Genomic DNA, 22,675 nt, shown 5'->3' on the forward strand with positions numbered 1-22,675 from the left:
AGCATATTTTAAAAGGTAAATGTTTGAGGAAATTAAAGACCAAAATAAATGACAGATAGTAAATTGGGTACGTGGTGGGATGGGGGAGCAATGAAATGACCAAAGATTTGTGAGTACATAGATAATAGGCTGTGTTTAACCTCATACCAGGAGACTATACTCTGCCAAGTACAGAATAGATGGAACTGATTATCTTGGTGAAAAATACCCTGTCTTGCCATTCGTAGATTGTGTTCTACTCCATCCTAGCCTGTAAGATTTTAGTTTCATCTGGTTTAGGCTATGAGGTCTTATTCATGTTTCAGAATGAGATTTCATTTAACTCCACATTAGGATTTTAGAGTAAAATCTAAAATTGTTAGCATGGCCTCTGGGGCCCTTCACGAACTTGCCTTTACTCCCAGCCTTACCAGCCTCAACTCCCTTCTGCCATTGACTTTGATGGACTGCTTCCATTACACTGGCCTTGCCTGTGATGTGCACATGCTGGATTCTTGGCCCATAATGCTCTTTATAACTCTTCGAACCCCTATCTATCCTTCAGATCTCAGCTCAGTGTGCTTTTGCTCAGAAAGCCTTTCTAGTCCCCTGACCAGGTGAGGTTGTTCTACTACATACAGCCCTCTTAGAACTCAGGACTGTTCTAGATAGTCTGGTACTGTACTTCAATAACCAGTTGTCAAGACAGCAGAGTCCTTGTCTATATTTGTCACCTCTATATCTTTGGCCCTCATTAGGGTCTAGTATGTGGTATTGCTGTTGTTAGGTGCTTTTGAGTTGGTTCCGATCTGTAGTGACTCTGTGTACAACAGAAGGAAACACTACCCAGTCCTGTGCCATCCTCACAATCGTTGCTATGTTTGAGCCCATTGTTGCATGTGGTAGGCACATTTAAATGAATTTTACTAACGGGCTTGTGTGATGAGGCTAATTCTGATTCAGGTCGTCGCAATACTCTTCCTTTATCATTCTTGTTTAGGTGGGTATAATCTTTTATAACTTTCAAAGGATTTTTTTTTTAATCATTTTTTTCTTTCAGTCCTTATGACAATCGTGTGAAGTTGACTGGGCAAAATTGTCATACATATTTTAGAGCAAGAGCAAGTTTGTGGCAGAAAGAAATTTGACTGTAGATGATGCCTCTTACAACTATATCCCTGCTATATCCATTGCTTTTCATTATGCAAAGTTGCCTTGGGGTTTACAAGTTACCAAATAAACCCTGAATCATATTCTAATTTAGGATAATTCTACAAGTGATTTAAAATGTCTTGGGTCATTGCATACCGTCCACCATACAGTATGAGCAGCCTTGTGATTTGGGAACTAGTCTCCCAAGTAAATGCCGAATGGGTAATTGATTTAGTGGGACCTTCTCTGTCTCTACGGGTCGTGAGCTACAGGAAATGATCAAGCAAGCATGAAAATCGTGTTCCCACAAAAGAAATTTCGCTCAAGCAGCTAAGCAAATCAAATGCAATTACGCGATGTCTGCTTTCACAAAGCAATGGAATCCTGCTTAGATCATTGAACATTCTTTAATTTATGGGCAAGTTTGAAGGGTTTCTTTTACCTCGTCTTCTACGCTCAGATGAGCAAACTTACTGGTGAGTAGGCAGATGATAGTTTACTCTCCTATTAGAAACCCTCAACTCCAGAAAAGAGAAGGCATGATTATAGAAATAAGTAGTTATAACAAAAAAAAAAGAAAAGAAAAAACTTGCCTATGTTTATGACTCAACATGTACCTCTGTCCCCTGAGGCATTTACATTTCAGTGGAGTATGAAATGAAATGATCGATCTACTGCGTTTAGTTTGTATGGTTGATGACTTTGTAAAAGTGCCTCGAGGTTTTCAAGTCACTGCGTAAATCTTGATAATAAACATGCATTGTGACATATATATTTTATTATCTATGAAATACAATTTTAGTAAATTGACAGTAAGAGTTTTTATGATTGAATCTTTTTGTCAGGCTGCTACACAAATTTACTTGCTACGTATTGGTCTGTGTGTCTATGTAGAATAAGAATATATTGACCCCCTTTGTATGTCGTGGGAGAAAGGTGTGGCACTCTGCTTCCGTGAAGAGTACAGCCTTGGAAACCCTATGGGGCAAGTCCTACTCTGTCCTTCAGAGGCGCTATGAGTCAGATCTACTCGACGGCAATGGGTTTTGGGTTGTGTATCAGAATAGTTGGGAGTTTTCAAATAATTAATAAACCTTTTGAAATTTGCATCCCATTTGTTCCTAGCAATTTTATAGTGCAAATTTGCTAACACTTAAAAAAAAAAAAAAAACTTTAAATAAGATCACACAGTACTCCTTGAATACCAAATAATTCTTTAAGACTTTTGAGAGCATATGTGTTGAAAGCATGTAAAGACGTGAAAACAAATGTCTTATGGATCCTTTGGAACCCTGGTGGCACAGTGGTTAAGAGCTCGGCTGCTGACCAAAAGGGCAACAGTTCGAATCCACCAGCCACTCCTTGGAAACCCTATGGGGCAGTTCTACTCTGTCCTATAGGGTCGCTATGAGTCAGAATCGACTGGATGGCAGCGAGTTTGGTTTGGTTTGGGATGGATCGTTTAATATACATATAGCTTGTTGTTGTTAATCGCCACTGAGTTGGCTTCAACTCACGGCAACCTAGACAAAAGAACGCAATTTTGCCCTGTCCTGGGCTATCTCCATGATCTTTGATAAGTTTGAGCCCATTGTTGAGGAAATAACTATAGCTTATAGGTCAACAAAGTGTTTCTACTTGGAAGCTAACATGTCCAGAACTTGGGAAAGAAAGTGCTGGAATGTTCTGCAGAACCCAGAAAATTAAAGTCCATTTTCTCCTCAGAGGTTTGGAAATAATCAAATAGGCTTCTCACTGTTTGCAGATCAAGATGACTGTGCTCCTGTGAGATGTGGCCCACATGCTCGATGTGTTTCAGAGGGAGACAACGCCACATGTCAGTGTTTGAGAGGATTTACTGACAATGGAAAACTATGCTCTGGTAATACCAAAGACCAAACATACATAATACCTGGAAAATAGTGAGCCAGAAACATTCTTTCAGCTAATACTGACTCAAAATCCTCAGAAGGATTGATGGAATCAGCAAGATTGAATAAATTATTTGATAGCCCTGGTGACTCAGTGGTTAAGAACTTTGCTGCTAATCAAAAAGTTGACAGTACAAATCCACCAGCCTGTCCTTGGAAACTCTATGGGGCAGTTCTACGCTGTCCTATAAGGTCACTATGGGTCAGAATCGACTCAGTGACAATGGATTTGGGTTTTTTAAAAAGTAGCTGGTGGATAACATGCATATAATGTATGAGACATTTAATATATTGTTACAGTGTATTGAGTTTAACTTAAAATTCTACAATACATGCATTTGACATTCAGGGGAAATTTGATAATTAGCTTCAGAAGCTAATATGAGTTCAAGTCAAATTTATAAATTTACTGATTCCAATAAAAACACAACCTTTTTTTTTTCATTTTCCCCCAGACATTTAAGTTTTAGTCAGAAAAGTAAGTTGTAATGGATAGGTTTCTATTTTACGCTGATAGCCTCAAAATTATGTTAGTGATTTTTAGAAAATATCACAGTCCTTATGGTCTGGAACTCTGGCACAAAGTGTTTTATTTACATATCCTTAACGAATCAGACATGTGAGAACCTAGTAAAAACTGACAATCGATCCAGAAATGAACTTTATGTCCAAGATGCAGGGTTCAGATTACATTTTCCAACAGTAACTGTGAACAGCTGAATGATTGTTGCTGATTCTTTCCTACTATTTCCATTTCCACCAGGATTGCCTGTATATTTCACTACCTTATAATTTCACCTACAGATATAGACGAATGTGAGAAGGACATCACAGTTTGCGCTGTGGCCTCATCCCAGTGTATCAATACGGAAGGTGGCTATGTCTGCAAGTGCTTAGAAGGCTACCGAGTAGATGGAATTCACTGTATCGGTAAGACAGCGGCAGACGGGCGAGGGCAGACTCGGGCCTCAGGGAATCATGAAGCACTGTGGGTGCCGTGGGCCAAGAGAAGACAGGATATAACTGGAGTTGTATACATGTCAAGACTAAAAGAGGAGTTGTGTGACCTGTTCAAACTGATGTATTTCAGTGCTTGGTAAATACTCAAATTTGTGCCTCTGTGCTTTGACTCAATCAATCGACTTGATAGCAACGGGTTTGGTGTTTTGTATTGGTTTGTACTATGCCTGAACCAGTCAGCTTCAAGATGTACAGGAGCTCCTTAGCCCTCTCCCTTGCTGATTTTTCTCTGAGATTCCAGTGACAATCGTGTCTCATCAACACGTCGTATCTGCAGCCATCGCGGGGGGACGGGGAATTGGTCAGCATTTTCTTTGTCATTGAACATAGCGACCAAACTGTGGTGAATTGCAGAGTTGGTGTAGGTTTGCTGGACGTCACTGCTGTGTGCAAAAACAGAAAACGGGTGTCATTCTGTGTCAGGGCTCATCTGGTAACTCTTGATAGACTGAATAGTTGGGAGATTCAAGCTACTGATATTTGGATGCAAATAAAGAATCATTAAAACCTCTTTCATAATCACCAGCCCCTGCCAAGGTCTGGGTGTGGCTCGTTGAGTTGGGAGTTCACTTTGTAGATGTCTTGAACCTGTCCGGCTGTCAGCAGTATACCATCGCCAGACAAGTGAGCACCTGCCTGCTGTCATCTGGGGCTCAAAGAGTGGTTACCTGAAGTTTTATGGGACTTCTCAATTTCTCTTTGAGTATTTTCTTTTTTTGGAAAACATAAAGATCTTTTCCCAGTGATGGGCAGATGCCTCAGTAAGAAGCAAAAATGGCGCTGCTTTCTCCCACATGTTAAGGTTAAACCTGAAATATCCGTCATAACCACCAATTTTCTGGATTGGGTTGGTTTGAATCAGCCTTTATCAGATGAATTTTCTGGAGTCCACAGACATCCTTAATGCTCTTGTAAGCATATACTTGGCTGTCAGTCAGGAAAATGTTACGACTCTTGTTAAGCAGGCTCATAGATAATTTAGACAAACAGGCTTTATGTTTTATTTGCTTTGAAGAGAAAGGAAGGTATCCTTTCTTGGATATTTGAAGTCTTTAGATTCTGGATACTAGCTCTTACTAAGCTGCTTCCTTGCGGTAGTGAACAAGGAACATGGCACCGTGGCCCTGCTTGCCTTCCTGGCTGGCTGGTGTCCTCAGGGCCCCGTGGAAGCTGTGGGCTTGTTCCTGTTTGCTTGCTTGCTCCTGTGGGCGAGCTCTCACTCTCGCTGAGAGTTCAATGAGATTAAAACAGGAAATCAGGAAAAAAATAAAAAAGGAAGTCAATTTGGGCCATTCACAGTAACAATTTGGTGTGACAAATATTTAATCGGTCCCTATCAGGTTCGAAACAACTATATTATTAGGTATTAGAAACCGTGAGGAATGGCAAGATGATGAAGGCAGTCTTTGCTTGCAAGGAGTATATGCTCTAAAAGAAATGCAGCTTTTATAAATGGTGAAGAAAGTTACTCATCGTAAGAGAAGTAAAAACCACAATGGAAGTTCAGAACATGGAGATATCATATCCGGTCATAGAAAAAGTGCCTTTTAAGGTGGACCTTTGGGGATGAGTGAATTTTCATCAGGCAGAAATGTGAAGGGATGGAGAACATTCCAGGCATGAACAAATCACAGGTCTTATTGGAAGGGTAGAGACAGCCTAGTGGGAGCTAAATATAGGTTATAAGTGAAGGAATAGCTGAAATTGAGGCTCATAGGGTGGGTTGAGTTAGTTTGCAGAAGACTAGAACCAAGGATGAGTCCTTGGGATTTTAATTCTCTAAGTCAGTGACGTCCAGTAGAAATATAATTTGAGTCACATATGTAATTTTAATTTTCTACTAGCCACATTATAAAAGTAAAAATAAATGGGCAAAATTAAGTTTAATAATATATTTTATCTACTCCAGTGTATCTAAATATTAGCATTTTAATATGTAATCAATATAAAAAAATTTTAGTGAGATATTTTACATTATTTTTGGTACTATGTTAGCTTCATAGGACTGCTGTAGCTAATTACCACAAACTTGGTGGCTTAAAACAACAGAAATTTGTTCTGTCACAATTCTGGAGCCCAGAAGTCCAAAATCAAGGTGTCACAGGGAATGCTTGCTTTGAAAGCTCGAGGCCTTCCTTTTCTCTTCCCGGCTTCTGTGGCTCCCAGTAATCTTTGGTGTTCTTGGTTTACGGCTGCATCACACCAATCTCTGCCTCTCTTGTCACATGGCCTTCTTGCCTGCGTCTCTGTGCTCTTTTTCCTTCTTATAAGAACACGAGTCATTGCATTTAGGGCTCCACAATCCAATATGAGGAAACCCTGGTGGTGCGGTCGTTAAGAACTATGCCTTGCTAACCTAAAAGTCGGCAGTTTGAATCCACCAGGCACTCCTTGAAAACCCTGTGGGGCAGTTCTACTCTGTCCTATAGGGTTACTATGAGTCGGCATTGACTTGATGGCAGTGGGTGATCCAATATGACCTCATTTTAACTTGATTATATCTGCAAAGACCCTATTTTCAAATAAGATCACAACCACAGGTCCTGGGATTTAGGATCTGAATATATCTTTTGGGGAGACACAAGTCAACCCACTATAGGTACTAAGTCTTCAAAATCGGATGTGTATTTTATGCTTATAGCACATCTCAACTCAGATCAAGATGTATTTCAGATGCTCAATAGTCACATATGGGTCGCCGCTATATCATATTGGACAACAGAGCTTTAAGCAAAGGGGAGTCGCTCAGGTATTTGAGTGAAGTGGTGCAATGATGGGAAATGTGGTTTAGAAAGATTAATTTGGTACTGGTGTTTAGGAGTGGAGCATGGGAGAGATGGGATATAGCGGAATCTAGTAGGCTGCTTTTCTTGTAGTAAGGTAATTAATTGAGAAGTAAGGGTCTAAATGTTCGGGTGGTGGTAGTTGAGAAAGAAAAAGATGGCTAGTTGGGAATGAATGGGATGATTTAATTTTTATTTATGACAAAGCAAATATGTTTTATTTGACATAACGTGTATGTCAACGGATGAACGTCTATTGGCAGAAGTATGAACCTTTAGGATCTGAACTTCTAAATGTCTGTCTAAAGATAGTTTACCAGCCTCCAACTTTGCCCACTTAGCTGCTCATGTTGGGAAGTCTCCTTCGTTCCTTTTAAGGAGTAAGAACCCGTCCAGCCTTAAGTCAGGAGCTTGGAACACCTGAGTGGGTGTACAGCCAAGGCACCCAAATCATCTCTCCCTCCAACATTCACAGTCGTATTTTTCTGTTTGTTTTTAAATTGGAGTAAATACACATAAGTAGCAAAACATTTGCCACTTCAACATTGTCACAAGGACAGTTCCCTGACATTACATATGGTCATCATGTTGTTCCACCATCAGCATTAACCATTCCCTAATTTTTCCATCACCCTTCACAGAAGCTCAATACCCCCCAAGCCTTGTGCCTTCCTTTCCCCGTCACAATCGTATTTTTAAGCCTAAAAATGTGTAGGGCTCTGAGAACATGGAGTATGACAGAAGTTGAAGATACTCCCCTTCCAGAATGTTGGGTTTTCCAAATGTATAACCCTCTTTCCTCCCCTGTACCCCCATTTTCTCTCCCCTATTCCTACTTTTCTGACAGATACTGCTGAGTGCCAGCTGGGCGTGCATACCTGTGGAGAGTATGCCACCTGGACAAACACGTGTGCCTGTCTGAACCTGGACGGACTTGCCCTGGCAGATTGGTGGGCAGTCTGGATAAGAGGCGAGGGGCTTCGTTCAGAAAAAAACCTGTTCCCTGGTGTGTTTGCGCTTGACAGTCTAGAAATTATTCTGTTCAAACAGGCTGGACAGTTAACTTTCATGATTGGTTGGTGCAGGGCTTGAGAATTTGAAATGGTCCAAATTGTCTTCATTTAATAGCATCTGGAATAAATCCTTTTTTATTACTCACAACTCAGTAAAGGTGGGAACACAGGTGGTTCTCTTTAACTCTGCATCTAATCTCCTGATTTGTAATGTTGATTTCTGGGGCTGCTGGAAAAACTTTGCAGAGCTAGGAAGTTCCACGAGGATGCCTGGACTCTTAATATTTTGAATCACTTTCAAGGATTTTAACACATTACTTGAAAAATTCACCATTTCTTTATCTGAATTAGAACTCCAGCTCTCTTTTCTTTCTTTGTAAATGTTCATAATGGTCTCCTGCTTCCTAAACCTTCTGACCATGTTGCAGGATCTTTTTACTATCAGCCTCAGATGGGGACCAGGCTTCACCTGGACCCCTAAACAGGATTGATGGTCCTTTTCACATCACCTTACCGCCAGCTACTTTCCTCTCTCAGCTCTGCAAACGGAAAACACCCTAAGGAAGGTGTCTTAGTCATCTAGTGCGGCTCTAACAGAAATACCACGAGTGGATGGCTTTAACAAAGAGAAGTTTATTCTCTCACGGTCCAGTAGGCTACAAACCCAAATTCAGGGCGTCAGCTCCAGGAGAAGTTTTTCTCTCTCTGTCGGCTCTGGAGCAAGGTCCTTTTGATGCATCAGTCTTCCTTTGGTCTGGGAGCAGCTCAGCGCAGGAACCTCAGGTCCAAAGGACGCGCTCTGCTTCCAGCACAGCTTTCTTGGTGGTATGAGGTTCCCATGTGTCTCTGCTCGCTTCTCTCTTTTATATCTCAAAAGAGATTGGCTTAAGACACTATCCAGTCTTGTAGGCGTCATCAGTATAACCTCATCATAGTGACAGAGTTTACAACACATAACGAGATCACATATAACCTCATCATAGTGATAGAGTTTACAACACATAAGGAAATCACATCAGATTACACAATCATACAATACTGGGAATCATGACCTAGCCAAGTTGACAGATATTTTGGGGGGACATAATTCAATCCATGACAGAAGGGAAGTTCTGCACTTGCTTGGGTCTCTGCTTTCGTCATTGTTAACCACTGTCTAGTCATGGCAACCCCATGTGTTACAGAGTAGGACAGCTTATGGGGTTTTCTTGGCCATAATCTTTATAGAAGCGGATCGCCAGGCCTATCTTCTGTGGACCTGCTGGCTGGGTGGGTTCAAACCTCCAATCTTTAGGTTAGCAGCTGATGGAAAACCACTTGTGCTACCCAGGCTCCTCCTCTGTTTTTTTAGCACCCTATTTAACTCAAATAATTTGCTCTTCTTAAAGGCACTGAAAAGTACTACTATTTAGATAGCTAAACATCTTAATGATTTTCTTCTAAGGAGCAGTGAACCACTCGATTAATGGACTATCACACTGGCATGCCCTTCTGTTACGATAACATTTCCTTTCTGTCAAAGTTGTTACAGTCTTGGCTTTGGAGGTTTCTCTGAAAGTTCAATAGTTTTTAGAAGAAAGCATTGTGTGAGGGGCAGTTTTGAGACTCCTAGGAGCCCTGGTGGTGCGGTGGTTAAGCTGTTAACCAAAAGGTCAGCAGTTCAAATCCACCAGCTGCTCCTTGGAAACCCTACAGGGCAGTTCTACTCTGTCCTATAGGGTCGCTATGAGTTGGAAATGACTCGACGGCAACGGGTTTGGTTTTTGTCTTGTAGGATATTGGGGGTAACGGACTGTGTGCTGGTGGTTAGTTTTTAAACCATAAAGGAACACTGCTTGTTTAGTGAGACATTTTTAAAGCTAGCTGTCATTTTCCAGGGCTGGTGTGTGTTCGTGGATGACAGAGTTGCTTTCACAATGGATTAGCAACTATATGGTGACACAGGATTGACCATACTCTTAATTGCTTCCAATGTGCTTTGTATCAAATAATGCTGAACCCACAGATAAAAGAGCTGGCTTTGATGACGATGACATAAGGTCTGGGGAGGGAAGTGAAACTATTGTTGCTCACGGTAGTTCTGTTGTCACCAGAAGACACTGTTTCACAAATATTCATCGAAACTAGTTCTTGATATTGATATACCCTGAAAAAGCCCTAATCCCTTCAGAAAATGAAAGTAATGCCTTTGATTCTTCTAGACACAACTCCACCCTCTCATCTCGGGAAAGATGATCTCCATCCCGTCAGACATATCTACCCTGGATGTCCCCCGTCACACGACGGGTACTGCCTCAATGGTGGTCTATGCATGTATATTGAACAAGTAGACGAGTACGCGTGCAAGTAAGTTAAAACTGTCTTTCAGATATGACATTGAAGCCCTTCCCTTTTAGCTAATACAGGAAGTTTATATTGAAGAGCTTTCTACAGTTAGATTTCTCCTTAGGGAACAAATATATAAATATACACATATAAATTGTGTGTGTGTGCACACGTGTGCCCCCGTGTGTGAGTGTGCTTCTACTGTACCCTCCCCATATCTTCTCCTTCCAACGGCCAGTGGAAAGTGTAAATCTAAGGAATTAGTGACTTTCCCTTTTGCTTAAATAACCTGATGTTACGTAAGTATATTGTCGTTTTTAGTTGCCATGGAGTTGTCCTCTGGCGCATAGCAACCCCACACACAATAAAACAAAACGCTTCCCAGTCCTGCTCCGTCTTCATGGTTCATTTTGGGTTGGACCATTGTGCTTCATAGGGTTTTCATTGGCTGATTTACAGAAGTAGATTGCCAGGCCTTTCTTCCTAGTCTATCTTGGTTTGGAAGCTCCCCTGAAACTTGTTCAGCATCACAGCCACACACAAGTCTCCACTGACAGATGGGTGGTGGCTGTGCTTGAGATGCATTGGCCGGGAATCGAGCCCAGGTCTCCCACAAGGAAGGCAAAAATTCGACCACTGAACCACCCCTTTACTGTAAGTAGAGTCTGGAGACGAAACTTATTCTGGTTGAAAAACTTGGATTTGTGAGAGAATTCCTTAAAACCTTGATTTATTTCCTGCCAAACATATGGAGCATCCACGACGTGTTTCTGGATTTACAAAAGTGTCGTACATATTCATTGAGTCCCTGGGTGGCGTAAATGGTTAAACACTGGGCTACTAACCAAAAGGTTGGTGGTTCGAAACTACCCAATGGCACCTCGGAAGAAAGGCCTGGCCATCTGCTTCCAAAAGGTCACAGCCCTGAAAACTGTGGAGCACAGTTCTGCTCTGAAACACTCAGCTTCGCCAAGAGTCTGAATCTACTCCACGGCAGCTGTTTGGTCGGTTACTAGTACAGATACACAACTGGACTTCTTGCCTCTGATTTTCAAAACGAAAACATTTTTTTCCTTCACTTTCAAATAGCTGATTTTCACCTGTTTGTGGTTTAGTAACAATTGCTGGATGTGGCAGCTTTTCCTTTTTACTCCCTCCTCTCAGCCCCCCATGGTGGCTTCACGGTGGGCAAAGAGTCAACCTGAAAACTGGATTTGAGGAAGGCCTAAAGCTATGGAGGTACTTCCTCTGTGCTCACTTGGCAAACTATTCTTGGGGCCTTTGATAAAACACAGACTCACCATATCTAGTGCTGCATCAAATTTGACTTTTAATTAATTTCATATTTTCAAAGCACTATGAGGCAGCTGCTGATACTGAAAAGTAAATAGGTCACCCATGGCTAGACTCTTGATGTACTGGGCTTTTTCTCTGTGCCTGAGGACGGAGTGATAAAATATTCTGATCCTCACAAATAGATGTTATAAGCTTAAAGGCTTTTATTATTTTATCAATAATAATGAGCCGAAGGGTAGTCTAAATTATTAGAAGAACAAGTTATATTCTGTGGCAGTGTGTGGCCTTGTATTTTCAATCATGTCAGACTGACAGAAATGCGAAATGCTCGTGAACATTAGTCAAAATGACTCAGTTCTCATAGAATTCTACTTTATGTTCATATTCACTTGCTTTGTTTAAACTAATATAAATACAGGACTTAAAATAGTTTTCTTTGATCTTAATTTTGAGAAACAAATTGTTTTTAACCTTTTTATTGTTTCTTATTATTCCAAATAATCAAATTATTGAAAGAAAAGTCCTTGTTTATTAGGTCACAGTTTGTTTTTCTCTAGGACACTTCAAGTTTGGATTATAAAAGACATTATAAGAATATAATGGGTATTGCACTGTATTTAGGAGAGTATTTTTATTTGGACCTGATAGCGTCGATTCACTAAATGATTGATGAACTCTTTAGAACACTGCTTTTCTTTCTGTCATTAAATCCTGATGAAAATACCCGAGTTCCCTGATAATGTTTTATACCTGAGTTGCTACAGGATCACAATTAAACTGGAGATAACATTCAAATTTAAGAACCTTTAATCCAAAAGCAATATTTAATGTATCACCAGAGTTCACAGTAATCAGGACCATAGCTTTGTTCTGGAATTCTAAAATGTGGTTCAGTTCAAGAATTCAACCCTTCCTTCCTGGTGAATTCACCTTATGTTTTTTTTAATTCCGTAATAACAAATCTCTAGGGAGTGTTTACTAGTCCAACTTTTATTAGAAATACTTTATAGACATCATTCCATACCAAGTGTTCTTAACGTTGTAAGCAGGCTTGTGAAGGGCAGGCCCTTCCTTCCTTGCTTGGAGACAATGGAAGTTCCCCCACAGACACATGGAAGCCTAGGCTGTCCTCCAGTGATGCAAAGGAAGGGAGAAAAACAAGTCTCCCTGCCCAAGCTGTTCCTCAAATGTTTCCTGGTCTGGAGATTTTCAGAAGGCTCCAAACCTCATGTGGTCAGAGGAGTTCCTTGTATATTCTTATTCGACTTTGAACCAATCAACACACTTCTGGACAAGTCTTCTTTAAACCAAGATCCCCCCAAACCAACCAAAAGCAAAACAAAACCCATTGTCACTGAGTCGATTCCAACCAATGGCGACTTCATGTGTTATAAAGTAGAACCGAAGTCCACAGGGTTTTCTTGGTTGTGATCTTTATAAAAGCAGATTGCCAGGCCTTTCTTCCATGGTGGATGGATTCGAACTACCAAGATAACCCTGTGGTGCAGTTCTACTCTGTAACACATGGGGTCGCCATAAGTCTGAATCAGCTTGACCAGGTTTGGTTTTGGTTTTGGATGATTCACTAGCTGTGTAAACCAGTTATTTAGCGCCTTTGAGCTTTAGTTTCCTCATCTGTAAAATGGGACTATGCTATTGGAAGTAAATGATTAAAAGTGCTTTGCACAATGTCAGACACATAAGATGCTTAACAAATGCTAGTTCCTTTCCCCTTCTCCCTCTGAAAGTGACTTGCCAAGCTCCTCTAACCAGGTAAAAGTAGAACCAGAACTAGAATCTGCATCTTCTTGAGCTTGGTCCAATGCTTGTTCTATGCTGCCTCTTCCCAACATGGGGACTGGTATCCATTTTCTGTGTATTCCTTCAAGTCTTTCTGGAGTAAGGTGGAAAACATGGACAGTAAATTGATCCAGGGGCAAGGGGAAGGAATTCATAATAAGTTAGCATCATGAAATATTTAATAGGATATTTTGAAAGTTGATGCTCTTGTGAAGAATCATAGAATAGAATTGCTCAATCCTTTGCTTTTATTTCTACCTGAGATCCTGATAATCTGGAAGCATGCATTCCCAGTAGATGGCGGCATTGTTTCATTTACTTTAAAGGTTCGCCATATATTTTGATCACCGGTAATTCTAGTAATAATTTCACTAATGGAATAGCAGAGTGTTTATGAGTGAATGTCCCTTTTTTCCTCCATATAGTTGGGTTTTTTTTTTTCTTCTCTCCTTAAAGAAAATGGATAAATGCTTGCATGTCAACACTCTTTTGGGCTAATAGTGATTTTTTAAAAAGGGAAAAATAAGTTTCCTCAGCATACAAGGTTGTGCTTGCCGTTCTGAGCCTGTGCACACTTTTTTATAGCCTAGTCTCAAGCGAGGGGACCCTCCCTTCCAGTTCTTCCATCTTTTGACCTATACTCATTGCAATCTGACCAAACGTTTATTTCAAAACCTCCCTTGCCTCTTAGGGCAGAGTTGCTTGGTGTTGATCTTAAAAGGTGGCTTCTCAGAATTTTAGACTAACAGAAGTTGATCTTCAATCAGTGTTCTGGAACGCCTCAAAGAGGTAGTATGCAAATAATCTCGCATCAATCCCAGGGCAGACAGACCAAAGGGGGAAGTCCATGCTGCTTTAACTTGTAAATCATAATGCTTTCAACCGACCCCAGATGGATTTTCCATATGCTTCCAAAGGGCTGAGTCTGGAAAAGCAGAGGTTGAGAGATGGCCAGATATCGAGTCTGAAATACAGAAGGCTTTTGGGCTGAGGGTTACTGATGACCTGTGTTTGTGGGTTGTCACAGCTGTATTGTTGGCTTCATCGGGGATCGATGTCAGCACCGAGAACTGAGATGGTGGCAACTGCGCCATGCTGGCCCTGGGCGGCAGCAGAACATCACCGTGGTGGCTGTCTGTGTGACTGGGCTTGTCCTGCTCCTCCTCTTGGCACTGTGGGGGACTCGCTATTACAGGTGACCCTTGCTTTCCATCGGTACTTCAAGCCTCTTCCTAACCCCTCCCAGAGAAATGCCTACCTCCTCCAGATGAGTTTCTTTTACACATTTGCTACGTTAAAGAAGTGAAATTACAGTTAAAAAATAAAAAGGGTCACTGCACTAAAACACCAGTGATTTCACTTTTCCATATCCCATTCTGGTCCTTGTCCGCAGACATCGCAGTTGATGTGGTTGCTATCTAACGTAGATACATTCTTTTGTATTCTACTTTTTTCTTTTAGCATTGCATGCTTTTCCCCTCATAGCCTGCATAACTATAATTTTTTATGGCTGTCTAAGGTCCCTGGGTAGTGCAAACCATTTGAACTCTGTTATTAACTGAAAGGTTGGCAGTTCAAATCCACCCAGCAGTGCCGCAGAAGAAAGACCTGGTGATCTAATTATGTAAGATTAAAAAAAAAAACAACAACAACCCAGTTGCTGTCAAGGTGGTTCTGATTCCTGGCAACCTCATATGTGCAGAAGAGAACTGTACTTCATAGGGCTTTCAAGGCTGTGACCTTTTGGATCTCTAGGCCTTCTTCAGAGGTGCCTCTGGTAGGTTTGAAAGGCTAACAGTCGCGAGCTTAACCCTTTGCACTACCCAGGTACTCCCTCAGAAGATTACAGATAGTGAAAACCCTGTGGAGCGCAGGCCACTCTGAAACACATGGGGTTGTCAGGAGTTGCAATTAACTTGATGAAAACATGTTTTTGGTTTTTTTACGTGATGACAATGAGTTGGTTTTGTATTTTTTACAACATTTTTTTCCATTAAGTTGATTTCCCATGAAGTATTAAGTTTTGTTAAAGAATATCAGTACTTTCCCTAACTTGGAAGGAAGTTTCTGGCTCTTGGATTTTTGTGTTTTTGATAATTTCAAATTAAAAGTAAACTGTGGAACAAGGAGATACACATTTAATGACTTTTAGATAACGTTACGTTAGGGTGCAGGAATAAGCGTCACATTGTTTGCTCATTTTCCATTTTGTTAAAAAGTAGGCCAGCATCCTCTACTATCATTGACATGTAAAAGCAACTATTTACTGTTATCGTTTACGCCGTACAAAATCAGTGAGTTGAAACTTGGACTGAAGTGGACTTGAATTATCTAGTTCAATCTCATTATTTCATAGCTGAAAAGGCTAAGACTCACTTAAATAATAGGCCCCAATTCTCTGGGAATGTTCAGGACATACATCTGCAGATAAAAATCCAACCACATTTTCCAGTGCTACACAACCACTCAGAGAGCAACTGTCTTGTATTCTGGAGAATTCCAGACACCAGCTAAGAGGCACTTGTCTGAGACCTTCCTGTGCTCTAGAGTAGTGGTTAAGAGCATGGGCCCCAGACTTAGACTACACAGGTTTAAATCCCAGTTCATGCTTAAGTAACTTTTGGCATGTTACTTAACCTCTGTGTGCATTAATTTTTTTTTTTTTTTTTGGTCATAAAATAGGGACAAGAATAGTACTTATCTTAAGGGTTATTTTAAAGAACCACCAACTGTCTGTCAGTTTGTTGTACTGTGGTGACTCGCATGCTGCTGTGATGCTGGAAGCTGTGCCACCAGTATTTCAAATACCAGCAGGTTCACCCACAGAGGACAAGTTTCAGTGGCGCTTCCAGACTAACACAGACTGGGAAGAAAGGCCTGACAATCTATTTCTGAAAAGTATTCAATGAATACCCTATGGGCCACATCAGAATAGTGTCCAGTACAGTGCTAGAAGATGAGCCCCCTAGGTTGTAAGGCATTCAAAATGCATAATGGCTGCAGCAATGGACTCAAGCATGCAAACATTATGAAGATGGTATAGGACCAGGCAACATTTCGTTCTGTTGAAGTGGAGTTGTCGTGAGTCAGAGCTGACCTGATAGCAACTCACAACAATAAAGAACTTAGCATACGACTGGCATATTGTCTTAGTCATCTAGTGCTGCTGTAACAGAAAAATCCCAAGTGGATGGCTTTAACAAGCAGAAGTTTATTTTTTCCCAGTTTGTTGTTAGGTGACGTTGAGTTGATTCCGACTCATAGCAACCCTATAGGACAGAGTAAAACTGCCCCATAGGATTTCCAAGGAGCAGCTGGTGGGTTTGAACTGCTGACCTTTTGGTTAACAGCCAAGCTCTTAATCACTATGCCACGGTTTAGGAGGCTTGAAATCCGAATTCAGGGTGCAGCTCTGGGGGAAGGCTTTCTCTCTCTGTCAACTCTGGAGGAAGGTCCTTGTGTTTTCAGCTTCTGCTTCCTGGTCCCTTGGAGATCTCCACGTGACTTGGCATCTATCTTACCCCGTCTCAAAAGAGATTGACTCAAGGCACACCCAACACTAATCCTGCCTCATTAATATAACAAAGATGACCCATTTACAAGTGGGATTATAACCACAGGCATAAAGGTTAGAATTTATAACACATATTTTGGGGGGGACACAATTCAATCGATAACACATAATAAACAAAAAAAATTCACTGCCATCGAGTTGATTCCGACTCCTAGTAACCCTACAAGACAGAGTAGAACTGCCCTGTAGGGTTTCCACGGAGCGGCTGGTGGATTCGAACTGCCAACCTAAATGCTATCTGTTGTTGTTACGATTTTCCGCAAACTGTAATCTTCCCCAAAGAGTCACATGTTCCAAATCCTTTTCTATCTCAGACTGAGAGTCAAGATTCTCAGGCACAAAGTTGAAATTTGAATTCAGTGGTCTATCAGTAACCAAGGTACTTTTTAGCTTGGTATTCAATCGGTATCTTGGATGTTTGTAGAAAAAATATTGAACGATCAATAGTCACATATACAGAATGCCAAAAGAAAACAGATGCTTGGCAAAAAGTGTAGCAAGATACATAAGTTCATGTGTGCCATGATTATTAAGTATTTTTTCTTATTTGATGGGCAGTGGTATAATAAGTCTATACTTCTATGGACATTTTCAGAGTTCTGGACTTAAAGCTAATGGCAAATTGCTGGGCATTCATGACTTGGAATTCAAAGACAAGCTCAGCTGAAAGATAACTATAGGCTATAAACTTTACACATAAATAAGAACATATTCAACTTCTGATCCCCATATACCTAAAAGCAAAAGTGATAAGGACTATTTCTTAAAAAGAAGGCTCATCAGAACCCTTTCTTTTTCTTTTTACCAAATGCATCCAGAGTTGTAAAGTTCTTTCTGGGCCAATCGATGGTTATTTACCTAACAGTTCTGATCAGTGTAGCTGCTTACCCCACTGAAGTCTTCAGCTATGTGCTTGACTGCGTTTGTACCAAAGATAATATTGATTCTGATGAGATCAAATTAAAACTGCTAGTCCAATCTCCCCATGTCACCAGAGTATACCAACAAATACAGGTCTAGCCTCCTAGATAGGGCTGTTTGACAGAGGGTTGCACCCCTAGAGAGGATGAAGCTGCCCATCTGCCCATGGATGGCAGTGCCCTATTTCCCTGCCATATTTTCTTCATTACCTTCTCTTAAGTGGATATTTGCATACATACATTATATGCCTGTCTCTCTACCTCTAGAGGCTGCTGCTTTGAAGATAAAGATCCTACCTTAATGCTAGGTCACCTCCCACTCTGTAAATGGCACCATACCTTGCATTGACTTAGGGCTTCATGTTCGTCAAATAAATATTGTGTGCTGTTGAGTCAATTCCGACTCAAAGTGACCCTATAGGACAGAGTAGAACTGCCCCAGTTTCCTAGTCTGAAATCTTTATGGGAGCGTATGGCGAGGTCTTTTCTCTCATGGAGAGGCTGATGTGTTCAAACCTTTTGGTTAGCAATTAAGTACTTAACCATTGCACCACCAGGGCTCCTGTCAAATAAATCTGTATTTAAAAAACTGGATTTGGAGGCAGGAGACTCCTGTGAGAGACAGTTTTATCTTGGGTCTGCCATTCTTACAGTTCTTGCTTCTAATTCTTTATGAGTAGAACATTGCGGAGGGCCAGTGGGAGGAGCCTAGGCTATGACATCATTATGACCCAGTTCCTGCATTGTTCTTGGTAGCTGTGTGTCTTGGGTGAGTCACTGACATCTCCGAGCACCACTGGCTTCAGATGTAAAAAAGGGGCTAATATAGTCTGCCTCCATAGGGTTGCTGGGATATTATTCCTATACATAACCCCCACCGAAGAAATGCAAGTTTCATTAAGGTATTGACATCGTTGTTATTGTTTTTCCTTTGCTATATCCCCAGTATCTAGGACATTGCCTGGGATATAGTTAGTACTCAATAGGTAACTGTTGAATGAATGCGTAGCTACTCCTCACAACCTCATACAACCTTAGAATGAGTGAAAGATCATCTGGAGACCATTTTGAGTTCTGCAGAAAAGAATGCCTTAAAACCTCAAGGTTATACTCCCAATTGTGTTAATATTTTTCTCTCCCATACACTGGTGGCACAATGGTTAAGATGTGGGCTACTAACCAAAAGGTTGACAGTTTAAATCTACCAGCAGCTCCTTGGAAACCCTATAGGGCAGTTCTACTCTGCCCTACAGGGTCGCTATGAGTTGGAATTGACTCGACGGCACATAACAACAACAACACACACTTCAAGTACCTAAATTTCAGCAACAAAATAGTTGCTCCTGACCATCCTCGGGTGGGCTGAGTGTTTTTTTGTTGGTGTTTACTTGTTTGGTTTGGAGATTGTCTCAAATTTTGTCTTTATTGCAGGAATCAGAAGCTCCTGTCAAAAAACCCAAAGAATCCATATGAAGAGTCAAGCAAAGATATGAGCAGTAGCAGGCCTACTGACAGCGAGATGGGGTTGTCTTCTTGCCCCCAACCTTGGGTAATGCAACCAAAGCAGATGGAGCAAAGAATTGGCTTGCTATTAATCCCAGTTCATTCCTCCTTATTCTTCATGGAGTTCAGAGAGACCAGAATCTGTTACAATGTCTGGCTGGCATTAATATGAGCCAATACCACATCTGCTGGGGAGAATTGGGGTCATGGAAGTGGGGTGGGAGGTTAGAGGGTGGAGAGGGAACTGTGTCCTAAATTAAGGTAATAAGAAGGACTAAAATAGCACCATAATTTAATGGCACAAGAAATTCATGGAATCTTTTTTCTATCATATAGCTTCTTCCTAGAACCTAGATTTTTATGTGTTACATGAAGAGTTTTCCCCAATTTTCAGGTGGTCCCCTTCCAATGGACTTTTTTTTTTCCTATACAAAAATTTATACATACATTGTTATGTGGACTCTAATTGCTCTCCCCGTACTGTGACAGCACACTCCTCCCTTGCATCCCTGATTCCCCATGTCCATTTAACAAGCTCCTAACCCTCTCTGCCTTCCCATCTCACCTCTGGACAGAAGCTGCCCATTTAGTCTCTTGTAGCTACTTAAGCTAAGAGGCACACTCCTCAAGAGTATCACTTTATGTCCCATAGTCCAGTCCAATCCCCGTCTGAAGAGTTGGCCTCGGAAATTGTTCTAGTTCTGGGCTGTTAGAGAATCTAGGGGCCATGCTTTCTGGGGTTACTCCAGTCTCAGTCAGACCATTAAGTCTGGTCTTCTTGCTAGAATTTGAGTTCTGCACCCCACCTTTCTCCTGCTCCATCCGGGATTCTCTGTTGTGTTCCCTGTCAGGGTGGTCATTGGTGATAGCTGGGCACCATCTAGTTCTTCTGGTCTCAGTCTGATGAAGTCTCTGGTTTATGTGGCTCTTTCTGTCTCTTGGGCTAATACTTTCCTTGTGTCTTTGGTGTTCTTCGTTCTCCTTTACTCCAGGTGGTTGGGATCAATTGATGCATCTTAGATGGCCACTTGCAAGCTTTTAAGGCCCCAGATGCCACTCACCAAAGTAGGATGCAGAACTTTTTCTTAATAAGCTTTGTTATGCCAATGGACCTAGATGTCCCCTGAAAGCATGGTCCCCAGACCCCTACCCTGCTACTCTGTCCCTCAAAGTGTTTGGTTGTACTCAGGAAACTTCTTAGCTTTGGTTTAGTCCAGTTGTGCTGACTTCCCCTGTAGTGTGTGCTGTCCTTCCCTTCACCTAAGATAATTCTTATCTACTATCTAGTTAGCAAATAACCCTCACCCTCCCTCCCCACCCTCGTAACCATCAAAGAATGTTTTCTTCTGAGTTTAAACCTTTTCTTGAGTTCTTGTAATAGTGGTCTTATACAATATTTGTCCTTCTGTGACTGACTAAATTCAGTCAGCATGATGAGTTCCAGCTCCCTCCATGTTATGTTTCACAGCTTCATAGTTGTTTTTTATTGTTGTGTAGTATTCCATTGTGTGGATATACCATAATTTGTTTATCCATTCTTCCGCTGATGGGCACCTAGGTTGTTTCCATCTTTTTGCTATCATGAACAGTGCTGCAATGAACATGGTGTGCATGTATCTATTTGTGTGATCACTCTTATTTCTCTGGGATATATTCTGAGGAGCGGGATAGCTGGATGGTATGGTACTTCTATTTCTAGCTTTTTAAGGAAGCGCCAAATCGATTTCCAAAGTGGTTGCACCATTTTACATTCCCACCAACAGTGTATAAGTATTCCAGTCTCTCCACAACCTCTCCAGCATTTGTTATTTTGTGTGTTTTGGATTAATGCTAGCCTTGTTGGGGTGAGATGATATCTAATTGGACTTTTCATTTGCATTTCTCTAATGGCTAATGATTGTGAGTATTTCTTCAAGTGTCTGTTAGCTGCCTGAATATCTTCTTTGGCGAAGTGCGTGTTCATATCGTTTGCCCATTTTTTAATTGGGTTATTTGTCTTTTTGTTATTGAGGTTTTGCAGTATCTTGTAGATTTTAGAGATTAGACGCTGATTGGATTTGTCGTATCCAGAAAATTTTCCCCAGTCTGTAGATTGTCTTTTGACTCTTTTGGTGAAGTCTTTTGACGAGCATAAGTGTTTGATTTTTAGGACCTCCCATTTATCTAGTCTCTCTTCTAGTGCTTCTGCATTGTTACTTATGGTTCATATTGTGTTTATGCTATGTATTAGGGCTCCTAGTGTTGTCCCTATTTTTTCTTCCGTGATCTTTATCGCTTTCAATTTTATATTTAAGTCTTTGATCCATTTTGAGTTAGATTTTGTCCATGGTGTGAGGTATGGGTCTTGTTTCAGTTTTTTGCAGATGGATATGCAGTTATGCCAGCACCTTTTGTTAAAGAGACTGTCTTTTCCCCAATTAACAGACTTTGGGACTTTGTCAAATATTAGCTGCTCATAGGTGGATGAATTTATGTCTGGATTCTCAAGTCTGTTCCATTGTTCTACGTATCTGTTGTTGTACCAGTACCAGGCTGTTTTGACTACCATGGTGGTATAATAGGTTCTAAAATCAGGTAGTGTGAGGCCTCCCACTTTGTTCTTCTTGAGTAATGCTTTACTTATCCAGGGCCTCTTCCCTTTCCATATGAAGTTGGTGATTTGTTTCTCCATCTCATTAAAAAATGCCATTGGAATTTGGATTGAGATTGCACTGTATCTGTAGATCATTTTGCTTAGAGTTTCACAATGTTGAGTCTACCTATCCATGAGCAAGGTATGTTTTTCCACTTATGCAGGTCTCTTTTGGTTTCCTGCAGTAGTGTCTTGCAGTTTTCGTTGTATAGGTCTTTTACGTTTCTGGTTAGATTTATTCCTAAGTATTTTATCTTCTTGGGGGCTATTGTAAATGGTATTGATTTGGTGATTTCCTCCTAGAGGTTCTTTTTGTTGGTGTAAAGGAATCCAACTGATTTTTGTATGTTTACCTTGTATACTGAAACTTTGCTGAAGTCTTTTATTAGTTCCAGTAGTTTTCTTGTGGATTCTTTGGAGTGTTCTGTGTATAAGATCATATAATCTGCAAACAGAGATACTTTGACTTCTTCCCTACCAATGTGGATGCCTTTTATTTCTTTTTCTAGCCTAATTGCTCTGGCTAGGACCTCCAGCACAATGTTGAATAAGAGTGGTGATAAAGGGCATCCCTGTCTGGTTCCCGTTCTCAAGAGGAATGCTTTCAAAGTCTCTCCATTTAGGATGACGTTGGCTGTTGGCTTTGTATACATGCCCTTAATTATATTGAGGAATTTCCCTTCTATTCCTATTTTGTTGAGAGTTTTTATCATGAATGGGTGTTGGATTTTGTCAAATGCCTTTTCT

General features: G+C 40.9%; 1 protein-coding gene across 1 annotated transcript in view; it reads left to right on the forward strand.

The window, feature by feature from the left end:
• The window catches only part of EGF (epidermal growth factor), a 127,019-nt gene that overhangs the window by 88,369 nt on the left and 15,975 nt on the right, over window positions 1–22,675 (forward strand). Inside the window, exons 16-20 of the mRNA XM_023734804.1 lie at window positions 2,897–3,013; window positions 3,867–3,992; window positions 10,080–10,224; window positions 14,327–14,494; window positions 19,225–19,342. Of these exons, the coding sequence (XP_023590572.1) occupies window positions 2,897–3,013; window positions 3,867–3,992; window positions 10,080–10,224; window positions 14,327–14,494; window positions 19,225–19,342 (674 nt within the window). The remainder of the gene's footprint in view (window positions 1–2,896; window positions 3,014–3,866; window positions 3,993–10,079; window positions 10,225–14,326; window positions 14,495–19,224; window positions 19,343–22,675) is intronic.

This window comes from Trichechus manatus, unplaced genomic scaffold, assembly GCF_000243295.1.
Source record: "Trichechus manatus latirostris isolate Lorelei unplaced genomic scaffold, TriManLat1.0 scaffold00071, whole genome shotgun sequence".
Lineage (NCBI taxonomy): Eukaryota > Metazoa > Chordata > Mammalia > Sirenia > Trichechidae > Trichechus > Trichechus manatus.